Below are 13391 nucleotides of genomic sequence, written 5' to 3' on the forward strand. Positions count from 1 at the left end.
GAAAACTAGACAGCCCAGGGTATTCCAAATGCTAATATTTTAACCCTTTCCAAGCACTAATTCTACCATCAGCCTTTAGCAAAGGTAGTAATTTTTTTTGCATTTGTTTTTTCACACACATTTTACTTCAGGTATAAATAAACAGGTTCTGGTATATGTCATTATCATAAAACACCCCAATATGTGTTTAGCAACATCTCCTGAGTACGGCGATACCTCACATGAATGATTTTGCCTGGCTGTTTGGGGGCAAAAGGGCCACATTTGGGGCATGCGCATTTTCAATGTTGAACTTTGGCGTTTGGCGATCAACTGCCCATGCCCTATTTGGTACATCTTTGAGCCGGGCCATTTCAGTGTGCCCAATAAAGCCATATATTTTTGAAAACTAGACAGCCCAGGGTATTTCAAATGCTAGTATTTTAACTCTTTCCATGCACCATATCTACCACCAGTCTTTGTCAAACTTTGTGGTAGTCATTTTTTTGCATTTGTTTTTTCACACACATTTTACTTCAGGTATGAATAAACAGGTTCTGGTATATGTCACTATCACAAAACACCCCAATATGTGTTCAGCAACATCTCCTGAGTACAGCGATACCTCACATGAATGATTTTGCCTGGCTGTTTGGGGGCAAAAGGGCCACATTTGGGACATGCGCATTTTTCAATGTTGAACTTTGGCATTTGGATCCACTGCCCATGCCCTATTTGGTACATCTTTGAGCCGGGCCATTTCAGTGTGCCCAACATATATTTTTGAAAACTAGACACCCCAGGGTATTTTAAATGCTGGTAGTTTAACTCTTTGCATGCACACATTTTACCACCAGCATTTTTTCAAAGTTTGTAGTAGTATTCTTTTGTGTGTATTTTTCCCCCACACACCTACTTTATGTATGAATTTACAGCTCCTGGTATATGCCGCTGTCACATGACACCCCAATATGTGTTCAGCAACATCTCCTGAATACAGTGATATCCCACATGCATGGGTTTGTCATTGTTTGGGGTAACTAAAAGGCCACATTTGGTACGTGTGCATTTTTCTAATTGGAAATTAGATGTGTGGCCATCCTTCCCTCCGTGTTGGGACACTGTGGAAGCCGGCCAATTCAATTTACCCCATCAAATCATACAATTTTTTAAAAGTAGACACCCCATGGGCATTTAATATGCCAGTATTTTAACTCTTTCCATGCGAGAATTGCAAAAGGACTTGCTCACAAAAATATATTTTTTATATATATATTTTATTTTTTTTGCCTTTTTTAAATTAAAAAATTTTTTTTTTTCAACTTGAAGGTTCCCCTGATAGTGACATCAGTGGGAAATTATTTTTACATTTTACTGTTTTTTTTTACTATTTTTTTCTAATTATTATTAATTTAATTTTATTAATTTATGCAAGTGGAGCCAGAGTTCTCTAGAGGGTCTGGAGACCATCTAGCGAAATTTTTCTTCTTTATTGTTTTTTTTCCTGGGCCGCCGTCCATCCTGAGGTAAGTGTTTGGTGTCGCTGGATGCCTCCTGATCGAGGCATTACAGCGACACCATTTAAAACGCCAATGTATGGCGGATGTTGACGCCCCGGGGAGGGGCCAGACATGGCCCCTGGTGCCGATCGTGGTGTTGCTGAATGCCTCGAGGTCGAGGCATTACAGCAACGCCGTTTGGGTTTAAAAATCGATCACGGATCGATTTTTTCACCCGTTTTAACAAATGACGGTCCTGGCACGTCATTTGTCGTAAACGACTTGTTTTTCTGTGACGTGCCCGGACCGGCAATTGTCCTCAAGGGGTTAAAAAAGATGTTAAAAAATTATGTTTTATTAAAATCACCTCTACTAATGTGAAATTTGAGTGAGTAAATGCATGTCTAACTTTTACATTTGTTTTTACTTTTCTCTCCTCAATTTACATAGTGAAGGTCAACGGCTTGTTCTGGTAGTACAAAGCCGTAGGCATTAGATTGTTTTGTACTATACGACATGTAATAAGTCTTGTGTAACACAGATACACACATCAATTGAAGGTGGCTTTGTTTGTCACAAGGTACCAGGGATTTCTGCTCTTGAGAAAAGCACACAGGCTTTAAAATTCCTGATACTTGGTTCCTAAGAACAACTCAAACTGCTGAACCATAATGGCTGAAAGGGCAAAAATATTGTAACCTGTAAACCTTCCACACAAATTCTACATTTATACGAGAAAAAAAGAGAAAACAGATTATCTGTAATACCCACTGCCAAGATTACTTGCATTTGAAACAGTGAGCACAGCTCTTAGAAGAAACACAAATGTTTGAGCTACGAAAATTGTGTAATTGAGCCTGCTGACCAAGTATTATGCAGGAGGATTGGCTAGTGAATCAGTGCATGGACGTGCCAGCCCATCGAAGCCTTGAGCGAGATACTTTATACCTGTACCCATTCTAATAGAGGATGAGAAGAAAAAAAAGAAAATAGGCTACGCTGTTCAGGGCCAGGATTTATTGTACCTGCTCTCTTCTACCATGAGTGGATTATTTCTGGGTCGTGACACCTTTTACTGAAGTGACATGAAATAATACTGTTCGTGGATTATAGAACATGTACTAAAAAGCATCTGGAGCTCAAAAGCACAAATTTCAATCTCATGAACAAGCTGTTTTTTTATAATGTAAAAGCAGTTACTGATACACTGCAGTGTGACAAGCAATTTAGTTACCTGACAAGGCTTTTATAATTCCTTGCTGCACATACTGGTTGTGCTAGTGGTATGGTTTTAAACTCACATTTTATTTATTTAATAGATAGTTATTCACATTCATCAGGCATTTTTTAGAGTGGTTTACTTCATTATATGCCAAGTACATTTAAAAATTGAGATGCGACCACAAAAGCCCTGGGTAAATATAGCTAATACATACACATATATGAAATACATACATTTCATATATATGAAAACATGTACCGCACATGTTTCTCCCATGGGACAAACTGCAGCTCAGAAAGTTACAGAAAAGAGCTTACTATCAGGGCCAGATCTACACTCCAGGCACCCCTAGGCATAAGAGCCATTGAATGGTTAGAGCACATGCAAGAGTGGCTGGGATTACCATAAAGCCACAATCTTCAATACTGTGGCACCTCTTTGGCTTTAATATAAATAACTAGGCAATATATATATATATATATATATATATATATATATTTATCCACCTTTTATGCGTCAAACATTCTTGAGCCTTGCTATCTATTAGCATCCCAAGCTGCAATGCACTGAACTTGACTAAGACATGTCTTGATCATTCTGTGAGGTCAAAGAGAGAACTTACTAGGAATTGGTCTTAGGACATCAGGAATGAGAATCTCCACCAAGGCCTGGTACATCACATGGTCACAGCTGCACATCCACTTCAGAATAGCCTCATTTTTACAGAGCAAAATCAGCTTGGACTTGGGCAACCTGCTTTCAATTTCACTCAGATTGCTGTATGACAAAAAAAAAAAGACATGATAAAGTAAACATTATGTCAACAACTCTAAAAATATCACTTTGGGTGTAACTGGTAGGTTTTACACCCATATAGTCAAATTATATATTACACTTGGATGTCGATCTAGATGCCAACGCTGGATTTAATAAAGCTTTCAAATGAATCAGAAAAAGCAGATCACATTCTATCCACCTTACAAGAGGGTAAAATAAATAATTAGTGGTTATTAAACTTAGGCTTCTACTGACCCTGATTCCGTAATGGTGGTGCCATCAACTGTAGATGTTGGTGAATAACGCCAGAAGGTCTGCCACAACTTCTCAATCAGGCTAAACTGGAGATTTATAACAACATCCAAGATCGCCTGAAAATTTGAGATGGGGACAGAGTTTTACCTTAAACAGAGCAGCTGGGAAGACAACACATAACTAAATAGATGTTCTACATTCAAGAATGCCATATACTATCAAAACTTCTAACATAAAAAAATTACATTTCAATGTAACTGGCAAAATCATCTTTCTAACAGCTAATTAAACTAAAGTTATATAGATTTGTATTATAGATTTTTTCAAATTTTTTATGCTTCTTTTTTTCCTTTTTTAACTTTGAGCATGTTCTACAGCATTCACTGTTAAACCCATCTCAGTCAAAGAAATTTACAGTCCAATTATAAGAAAAAAAAATATTTGTGTGGAAGCAACATCTTCCATGCAGATAATGTTGACTTGGCAGCCGTGATGTATTGGAGGCTGCTGTCTTACCTCACAGTGCTCTCGATAAAGACTCTGCAACGACTTGATATCTTCAAAGGTTGTACCATCTGGCAGAGAAGATATTTCAACTTCTGCAAACTCTGGAAGTGTTCTAGATGCATCTGTTGCCATAACAACATAATGGAAGAAAGATATTGCAGTTGGTGCCAATTACAGCTTCATTAGAGAAATATTTAAGAAGCATAGCAAGACAGACATTCTAAAAGGTCATATTACTTAACGAGCAGAGCTTGGCAAGAATTTATTTTTATTCTTTTATTAATGTTGCTATAAAAAACAGATAATATTTTTAAACAAACTCTGGGATATGATATGTGTTCCATAGCAAATACACTTCTCATGTAAGCATAAAAAACCGGAAGAGTAAGTACTTACACCAAATCAGGCAGTTTGTGTCTAGACACACTAGGTGTGGGGTTCATTGTATTTTGTGAACGCTTGTTTTTTTTCTTTTTGTTGTGTTTTTTTCCCCCCCAATATGTTATTTTGAATGAAATGATTGATTTTTAAATTGAACCCTTGAGAAGCTCTTTGTGGACTTCTTTGGACACGCTTGGCTGGAGCTGTGAGGTACTGCATTAACCTTATGAGATGCAGCTTTTCTTGAGCCTATTTTTGTTTATAAAAGAATGTACAACTGACAATGAATGAAAGACATACACGTACACACACCGCTTATCAGGTACTTTAAAGAGTATTTCAAATTTGTTTTGTGCTTAAAATATTTTATCACACACGACGGTATACTGGCACAACGGCTAACATTTGGAAAGACTTCTATAAATATCAGATCAACTGCGTGTCCTTAGTGTAAAGGATGCAAGCAGCAGGTCTTTCCCTAACCCTGCAATTTCTCTTCATTGTCCAAGGGTCCTGCAGGGCAAACTATTCCCTTAAAACTCAGAGGCTGTGGCCCCAGGAGCTGCAAGGCGATGGACGAAGAATGACACAGCAGGGAATAATGGAAGGCAGGCTAAAGAATGACACAGTCATAGGTCAGGAGCAAAATAAATGTGCAGGAGAAGACATATGGGCTACTAAAAATAAATATACGCAGACAAAAACTGTAAATAAATAACTAAAGATCCCAAAACAGGGAATTAAAGGTGCTGTCCCATTCAGTCACACACTCATTACACTCTCTAGAAATAGCAGATCTGGCATCTTATTCTTTCACCTAAAGAATTAACAAAACAAAACTTTTAACCTACCAGTGTCTCTTTTTGTTCTTGAATAAATTATTATTTTTGGAAAGGGTTTGAACATTCACCAGTACTAGAAATTCTGTTTCTAATGGTGAATTTATTTACAAAAGCTTTAATTCTGCATGGCATAGACTATTCCAGTAAGTAGAGGCTGAGAAGAGAACATGACTTGCAGCTAGTAATGGTATTTCTATCAGCAGAGCCTGCAACGGACAAATATATAACTAATACACCCCCTTTGGCTTGTACATTGTGAAGACTGATTCCCACCACTCCTTGCTTAAAGTTTCTCACATGTGAACCTTTCCATGGCTATATTTACTAACTTTTCTCCTTATAGGTTCCTCCATTTTCCTAACCCTCCCACATAACCTTATATTTATATAGCCCTGGCTCCTACAATCTTTACTCTCCCAGCCAGGGCCCTTTCTATCCAGGGATTTCTTTTCCTTCACTCTTTTCTTTTTAAACAAGTTGTATATTGAAGGGGATCCTCACGCAAGGTGGTGAAAGTGAAGCAAGCGGCAGAAACATTCCACTGGTTGCTATGACGATTACACCACTTTGCACTAAGCTGCTCCTTCTGCAAAAGTGTTGTGCTCTCAGGAAGCACAAATTATTAATGTATAATAATAATAATAATAAAAGTACGCATACATTTGCTTGCCAATACTTATTTTATTGGACTTCTCCAAAAACCGCTGGAAAAGTTTTAGTACAGAAAAGGCTTAGCCATTACAAATAAGTACATATATACTGCTGTGTACTCTACTTTTATTCCACTGCGAGAATGCTAACTGGTTATAGCTGCCGTTACCATAGAAACATTAAATGCTGTTGCCCGTTTGCTGACATTTAATTGGTTCATGCCGTTTATTCAATGCAAAGTGATATTTGATATTTCAAACAAGCCACTTAATTGATAAACGTCACAGCAAAGCACAGCGCCTCTCGCACATAGTCAATTACTTAACCTGCTATAGAACCGCTACATAATTTGCCAGGAGTATCATGCAAAGCAATCTAGAGAAATATAAATACTTTTGTTAGGGCTAATAGAATCTAACTCTACATCTGACTGTCTGCATTATTTCTTCATAAAGGTAGAATCCCCAAGGAACTGTTAAGGGAGGAAAATAAATGCTACAGTAAATTCTGGATGCTACATTTTTATAGTACGTGCTGAAATAATACACTTTGCCGACTTCGAGCTGCTTACAGGTGTTGGGTGTAATGTATGATTACTGAGAAGGAACGCATGCTGTATGAGGCTGTTTAGAGAAGAAGGAAATGTTCCCTATTGTCGTAACGAGGCTATGTAATTGGTAGGAAACCCAGGTATAAAGTCCATCATTTTTCAGCGGCACCTCTAATGTGTTCAGCATTTATGAAAGGGGAGCTGTCAAAGTCACAGCTTTTTTTTATAACTAAATGCGTTTATTTAAAAATTACCTGCAGCTTGTGCTTTTTGTGCAATTTTGAAGATATGAAGTTTAAAAGTTCTTCATACTGAAGCTTAGAACGGAAGCAGCCTGTGGCAGAGCCAGCATTATCTAAGTTCTCACCCTTCTCCTTATAACCCTTAAAAAGATTGCTTTAAAAATAATCACAGGCTCATTTAGTATACAGGACTGTAAAATTTCAAAAAGCTAAATATCTGCTGTACAAGTCTCTAAAAGTCTGACCCTCATAGTAACACAGGTCAATGAGCAATGAAGAGAGCCTTGAATGAGCAGCATCATAATGAAGGCACAGTTTTTTACATATATTTAGTAAACAGAAAGGAAATTTTAATATGTGATCCCTGTTTGGAGGATGTGGTTGTTTCCTGCATATTACTACACTCTCATTGAAAAACCATAGGACCTTATCAATAAGGTGCAACCTTGGTCCAAAGTTCTCAATGTAGTGCAATCAGGGACATTCCATAGCGATTGCACTGCTGTTTTGTCCTAGAACTGCTCTTTATAAATATGAGCATTGTGTACTCGGCAAGAGAATAGTTATGAAGTGACCACTAAGCTGTATGATCAAGAAAAAAAGTAGACCTTTTCAATTAGCTGTTCTACCCTTGTAACTTTAAATCTTGAGTACTGCAACCCTACCTAAAAACTGTTGATGGTGTTGGCTTTGGGCAATCACCGTTTGTTCTACAGATGCACCACCATGTTGGCCACTGCCTGCAAATCCATCTCCCACGCCATCCACTTTCTGCATAGACTTGTACCTACAACAGAAGTCATAAAAGACAGATGTAATTATTCAATAACTCATTCAAATTCAGGTAAATGGCACCCACTTCGATCATGCTTCCACACCATTTTATGCTTTAGTTGTTTTTCTTTTAGAACATAAGAGGGGATGAGGAGTGCTAGTGATGTGTGTGCTTTCAGAATATATGTCATTAAGTCTAAAATTCTATCGCTGACCTTTTCAGATCATTTTACAGCTTGATCTCTTGAGTATGACCATCCCATTGCTTATGGAACACTTTTCAAACTTTGGATCTCACAAGAAGAAATACATCACCGTACAACTATGGACACATTGAATGTACCAACACACATGCTGTATCAAAATAGTAATTTTATACTAAAATGTACTAATTTGCTTTATTTATAAAATGATTGTTATGATACAAATAGCCCTTTTTTCTTTTTTCTGTATAATTTCAAGAAAAATATATCTCCTTTATAGGGATGTGTTTATCTCAAAAGGTTACTGTAAAAAAAAGTTTTTATTTTCCATCAGAACAGTATTTTTACATATCAAGAACTACTCTAAATGTCAGTATACAAAGAATATGCTGATTAGGTGCCCAACCACTAAACAACACTGTGCTCCCTAATCGCATGTTTCAAGGAATTCAAAAGATCTTTAAACACAACAAAACACCATTCCACTGAAAGCTAGAAAATTACTATTATATGTTCTTAATTTAAAATGATACATTTTGGAATCCATACACAAAGTGGTAAGGTTAAACATGATCATAACAATGGCAGACCCTTAGCCTATCCTTACTTTGCCTTCATCAGCTACTTTCTTATCATCAAGAAATACAAAAGATCACAGCTGTGACAGAAGTTTAAGAGCAGCATCCCATGAGATTATTTGGATGTATTTAAAGTCTTCCATATGGGATTTGATTTCACGGTTAATACAAGCCTCCATCACTGACTACTACAAAACAGAGCGCAGAATGAGCCATTCTATTTACTGAGTTATAACCTAACTGAAACCTACGAGGCGAATATATTATTTCTGGTGCTGAATTCTAGAACTGCACAAGCACTTGAACCTTAACAGCTTAAAGAACAGGAGGTCAGAATCACCAGAACTTAGATTAAATGCTTATATCCAAAGGGCATACATTTGTGCTCATTAAGGAGTGGGATCCAGGCTTACAACATCCGCCATGCTTGCAGCAAATAATAATGTCAGATGCTAGCAGTATCTGGGAGGTACATTCGGAGCAGTAACACAAATATGGATACCTTGGATGTATCTATGTTGATAACTGTGTACAGTAAAGCAGGTGCAGTGAAAAAGAATGGGAATTAAAAGGACGGTGGGCGATAAATGAGGTGCATGGGACTGGCTGCCAGACATACACAGCTGTACCCTATAACACTTTTACAGCATTTTGGCTGCACACTAAAGGACAGGACCAACCACAGGAGGGGCAGATCCATGCCATTTGTCTGATGGCCAGTCCGGGCCTAGAGCAAGCACATTTACCTTTGCTTCTGCTGCATGGGTTGCTGTCTCATAGCCATGTATTGCATGTCCTCTTGTAACCGGTTAAGAGGGGAGTCTGGCTTGACGCGTATCCCGTAGTAATGATATTTCGAGTTGCCCCTGTGTAAAACATAAGGTGTGAAAAGAAGCCCTTGCAAAGTGATCAAGGTGTTAAAGAAAAAAAAAGATTAAGAAATCATGCGTGCAATTAAAATTTCAATCTGATGCTATTTCTGTATTTTTGAAAACGGTCATTAATGTTATAAAGAAAACCACACTGTGACAGATACCGCAAGATAATATATTCTGCATATTTGTAATTATACAGGAATGATTAGGATCAATTCTTATGTACTAATAAGTACCGACTGTCACCATGAAAAGCTTTACTAAATAAGCAAGTAATTTTTTAATAACAAAAACAATGGTATATCTTACTTGCATTATAGGTGTATTGTAGGTGGACTGATATATAGCTTAAACTTTTACTGTAAACTTGTACTTTATTTCTCAATTTTTCACTATCATAGATAAAAGGCAGAATGTGATATATAGGTAATTGCCTGTTCTGTAAAATATGTTTGTATTTCTTCATACATGGTGATTCAGTGACCTACAGAGGTCTCGTCTCACCAGTGTTCCAATATCTACTTTTTACTCCCCTTCTAGAAGTTTGAGAACACAACAGCCTCTATAAAAGACCATAATAAAAGCAATACTTATGCAATTATTATGTAAATATGATCAGCGTGACACTCCTTATGTATTATTTCACTACAAAAACAATTGTATCAGTCCTCAGTAAACCACAATGACATTTGGAAATGGCAGTATAGGGAAATAAGAAAAATCTAGAAATATATGTGACAGTATAAAAACCACTTTTAATAGTTTTTATACTGTCACATATATTTCTCGATTTTTCTTATTTCTCTAAACTGCCATTTCCAAATGTCATTGTGGTTTACTGAGGACTGATACAATTGTTTTAGTATTTTTCCATATGTTGATTCCACTTGAGGTATAGGTGGTGTTTCAGTTAACCTCGTTCTCTTGATCGTGAGCTGCACTGTGTTGTGTGATTATTTCACTACAAGCAACATTAGTGTTGATATGTAGAGTAGTCAAAACTCCTGTACTGACCTGGTTCCCAGTCTTCTGGTTCGTAGCCCCATGAATATTGAACGTATGAGTTTTCCGAAGGATGCAGCATTGACTGGATCTAATTTGTGCTCCTGGCAGTGCCCAAGGTAATGATTGTAAAGAGTACTTCTGGGGAGACTTACACCTTCAGCGGTTTCATAGTTATCTAACAGCCACTGGAGCTATAGTAGAAACAAGGCCAGATATTAGCATCTTCAAATTTCAAAGATATATAATCATAGGCACTGTGTATAATTCCATGTGACAACGATTCCTGTTAGCATGCAAAAACACATACAGATTTATACTATTTTTTTTCCTGAAAATTAGCATGAAATATAAAATAAAGATTTTTACCTATTTTTACGTAAAAAAAATAACTGTGTTCTCAGTAAAAAATGACTAACTAATGTGAGATTAATCTGAGTAATACAAGAAGTAATAATAAAACATTAGATCTTCCACTGATTATGCAGTATACTAGATTTCAAATTAAAGTGATACCAAAAAAGTATACTTGCTTTCATTTAAAAACAGCTGGAAATCAGCAATTTAATCTTTTTTGCTCTAGTTATCATGAAGTGCTTCCAATTCCCTCCTTTCCCTAGTGGGTATTAGTTTTGTAATTATACCCATTGGAGGAACAGTTGAATGGAGGAACAGTTGAATGGAGCAAGTGGAGCACTGATGACATTTTAACTTACTTCCTACTTTCCTTTCCTTTACTGAGTAAACTAAGAGTAACACACAAATAAAGTAACCTAAATGGCCTAAAATTAACATTTTCTACAATGCTATTTTAGAAAAATGACTGCATTTAGGATGTATTTAGGATGTATAATAAAATATCCCACAAGCACATGAAAGTCATATTTTTTACAGCTTGGCTAGTAACCATGGAAAAAACTAATTTATTAAAATAAACTGCTCCTTAAATCTCATGAACTGCACAACCCCATACCCTAGACTCATTTCACGACAAAAAAGTAGAAATTCTTTCGAGTTCAAGACGTTTACATTTATTGAGCGTGTAAGTGCAATAATCTTTGTTTACACTGACCCAATGTTCCAGTAAGAACGTGGGAGGATAGTTGTTAAGTCATGAAAAAGTACAAACAATTCTCACAGTTGATTTTCAGAGATTGGTGAGGACTTTCGATAAGAAGAACTTTTAATGAACTAGTTCATTGCGGCAGGGAACTGGGATTGAATATGATGTACGCATTGCAGTTTTCGTAAACAAAACATAATGGATCTAGTTAACTATAAAAACAAAAAAAAAAACTACATCATGCAACCATACTCAAATTTCAGATGAATCTTTTCAGCTGTCGGTGATGCTGGCATTGGTAAGAGCGCTAGTTGGTGTTGGATTACTATAAAGCCATCAGTCTTCTTCCAGAGGTAGGGTGTAGCATTGTGACACACTCAATTGAATATCCAGAGTATACCAAGATGTTAAAAGAGCCAATGATGATTAAAATTATTATATTTACAATTGACATAGTATTTATCATCTTGGAGTGCTCTGGATGTTCTTTTCAGATATTTGTGCTGTAGTTAGTGAACCAGCGGTCTACCGAACACCGTTTTCTGATTTATGGTAGTCTATATAAGCTAGAGGTGAGGGTGTAAAGTTGTTCCCAGGTTAACAGCATATTTGGCATAAAAATTAGACGCACGCCTAAGATCCATTCTGAAGCATCATGAGCCTCAGTAAGCTTTCAATAGATATTCATGGCACCCAAAGTTTCTTTTTTTGTTTTGTCTTTTAAAGATGTGGGTTATGGTCCCAATATACCGGGGTTTACAGGAGAACACAATTCCCGGAGGAATGATAAGTTAACTTATTTGATATAATTACAATAGTGTTTGAGAGTCATAAGAAATACATAATTCATTGCTGGTCAAGAGCATGAATATCCCTCTTGAAATTCTGCATCTAGTGACCACAACATTACACAAGAGAAACATTTTTATAAAAATATCCTAGTCAAATAAACACGGTGGCTGTAAGACAGATCCAAGAAAGAGTTTAAATGTCATGGAACACATAGACAATCTCAAAAAAGAGGGGGTTGCAGACAGGAAATTATATAAAAGGAAAATACAAAAAAATAAATAAATGTCAGTGTTATATATAAGAGCCTATTGTGAATAATTCCAAAGAGTTAGCCTCTTTGGTCCCAGGTGTACAGAAAAAAAAGCAGTGAAAAGACTATGAAGATGAAAGGGCCCAGGTTCTTGCATTTAGATTGCATCTTGTTTTTTTACAAAAGCACAATACAGATAAAGCCTAGTATTAAAATTGAAAGACTAGAAACAGAGCACAAGGAGGTATGATTTATGCATGCATAATATTGGCTTTTTCATGGGATAACCAGCACAATATAAATCACAGTAAAAAGACATTTATGGAGAATAAATTACACAGGGGGAAAAAACCTATAGACCAGATTTTCTAACTAAAAAGGTGATATTAATTAGAGAAAGTTTAATTTCCTAATTAAATGTTAATTACTTGGCTTTACTTTCCCACTAAGAATCATGATTTTTTTTCAGGGGAAAGGGGTATTTAAATGGCTAACCTTAATAAAAAAAACCAAGTTTTTTTACCATATACATGCTGTTTGACGAAGCTTTGTGTAGATCTTAATTAGTATTTATATATGTTGTGTGAATATATCCCCAAGTGTCTGCTGGCAATTTGGGGAAAAAAAGGAGATTGATGCTCCCATGTTGGGTTGAACCACTATTATTTAAGTTATTAAAATTATTCCCATGGCTTCTGTAATTATATATGCAATTTTCTACTAAGGAGACCAAGACAATTATCAAGTGAAGTTAATTTTTTTTATTATTTCTATAACCAAAAAAATGGTGTGTGAATTGTGCAGAGAATTATCACTGGTTAAGTACCAAGTTTTTCCATTGCAAAAAAAAAAAAAAGGTAATTTTATACGCTCATAAACAAGTCTTTGGTGTATTGGGAACTTTTTAATAGGGTACGAGGCTGGTAAGAGGGATGTGACCAAATAACCC

At 36.3% G+C, this 13391-nt stretch overlaps 1 protein-coding gene across 1 annotated transcript in view; it reads right to left on the reverse strand.

Moving 5' to 3' along the window:
- Positions 1-13391, reverse strand: part of LOC149300637 (transcription factor RFX3) — a 48985-nt gene that overhangs the window by 12232 nt on the left and 23362 nt on the right. Inside the window, exons 6-11 of the mRNA XM_089485065.1 lie at positions 10350-10531; positions 9207-9326; positions 7571-7692; positions 4249-4361; positions 3733-3848; positions 3323-3477 (exon numbers count right to left, since the gene is read on the reverse strand). Of these exons, the coding sequence (XP_089341191.1) occupies positions 3323-3477; positions 3733-3848; positions 4249-4361; positions 7571-7692; positions 9207-9326; positions 10350-10531 (808 nt within the window). The remainder of the gene's footprint in view (positions 1-3322; positions 3478-3732; positions 3849-4248; positions 4362-7570; positions 7693-9206; positions 9327-10349; positions 10532-13391) is intronic.

The sequence above is a fragment of the Sceloporus occidentalis genome, unplaced genomic scaffold (genome assembly GCF_023333645.1).
Source record: "Sceloporus occidentalis isolate IW3139 unplaced genomic scaffold, rSceOcc1.0.p SCAF_24, whole genome shotgun sequence".
Classification (NCBI taxonomy): Eukaryota; Metazoa; Chordata; class Lepidosauria; order Squamata; family Phrynosomatidae; genus Sceloporus; species Sceloporus occidentalis.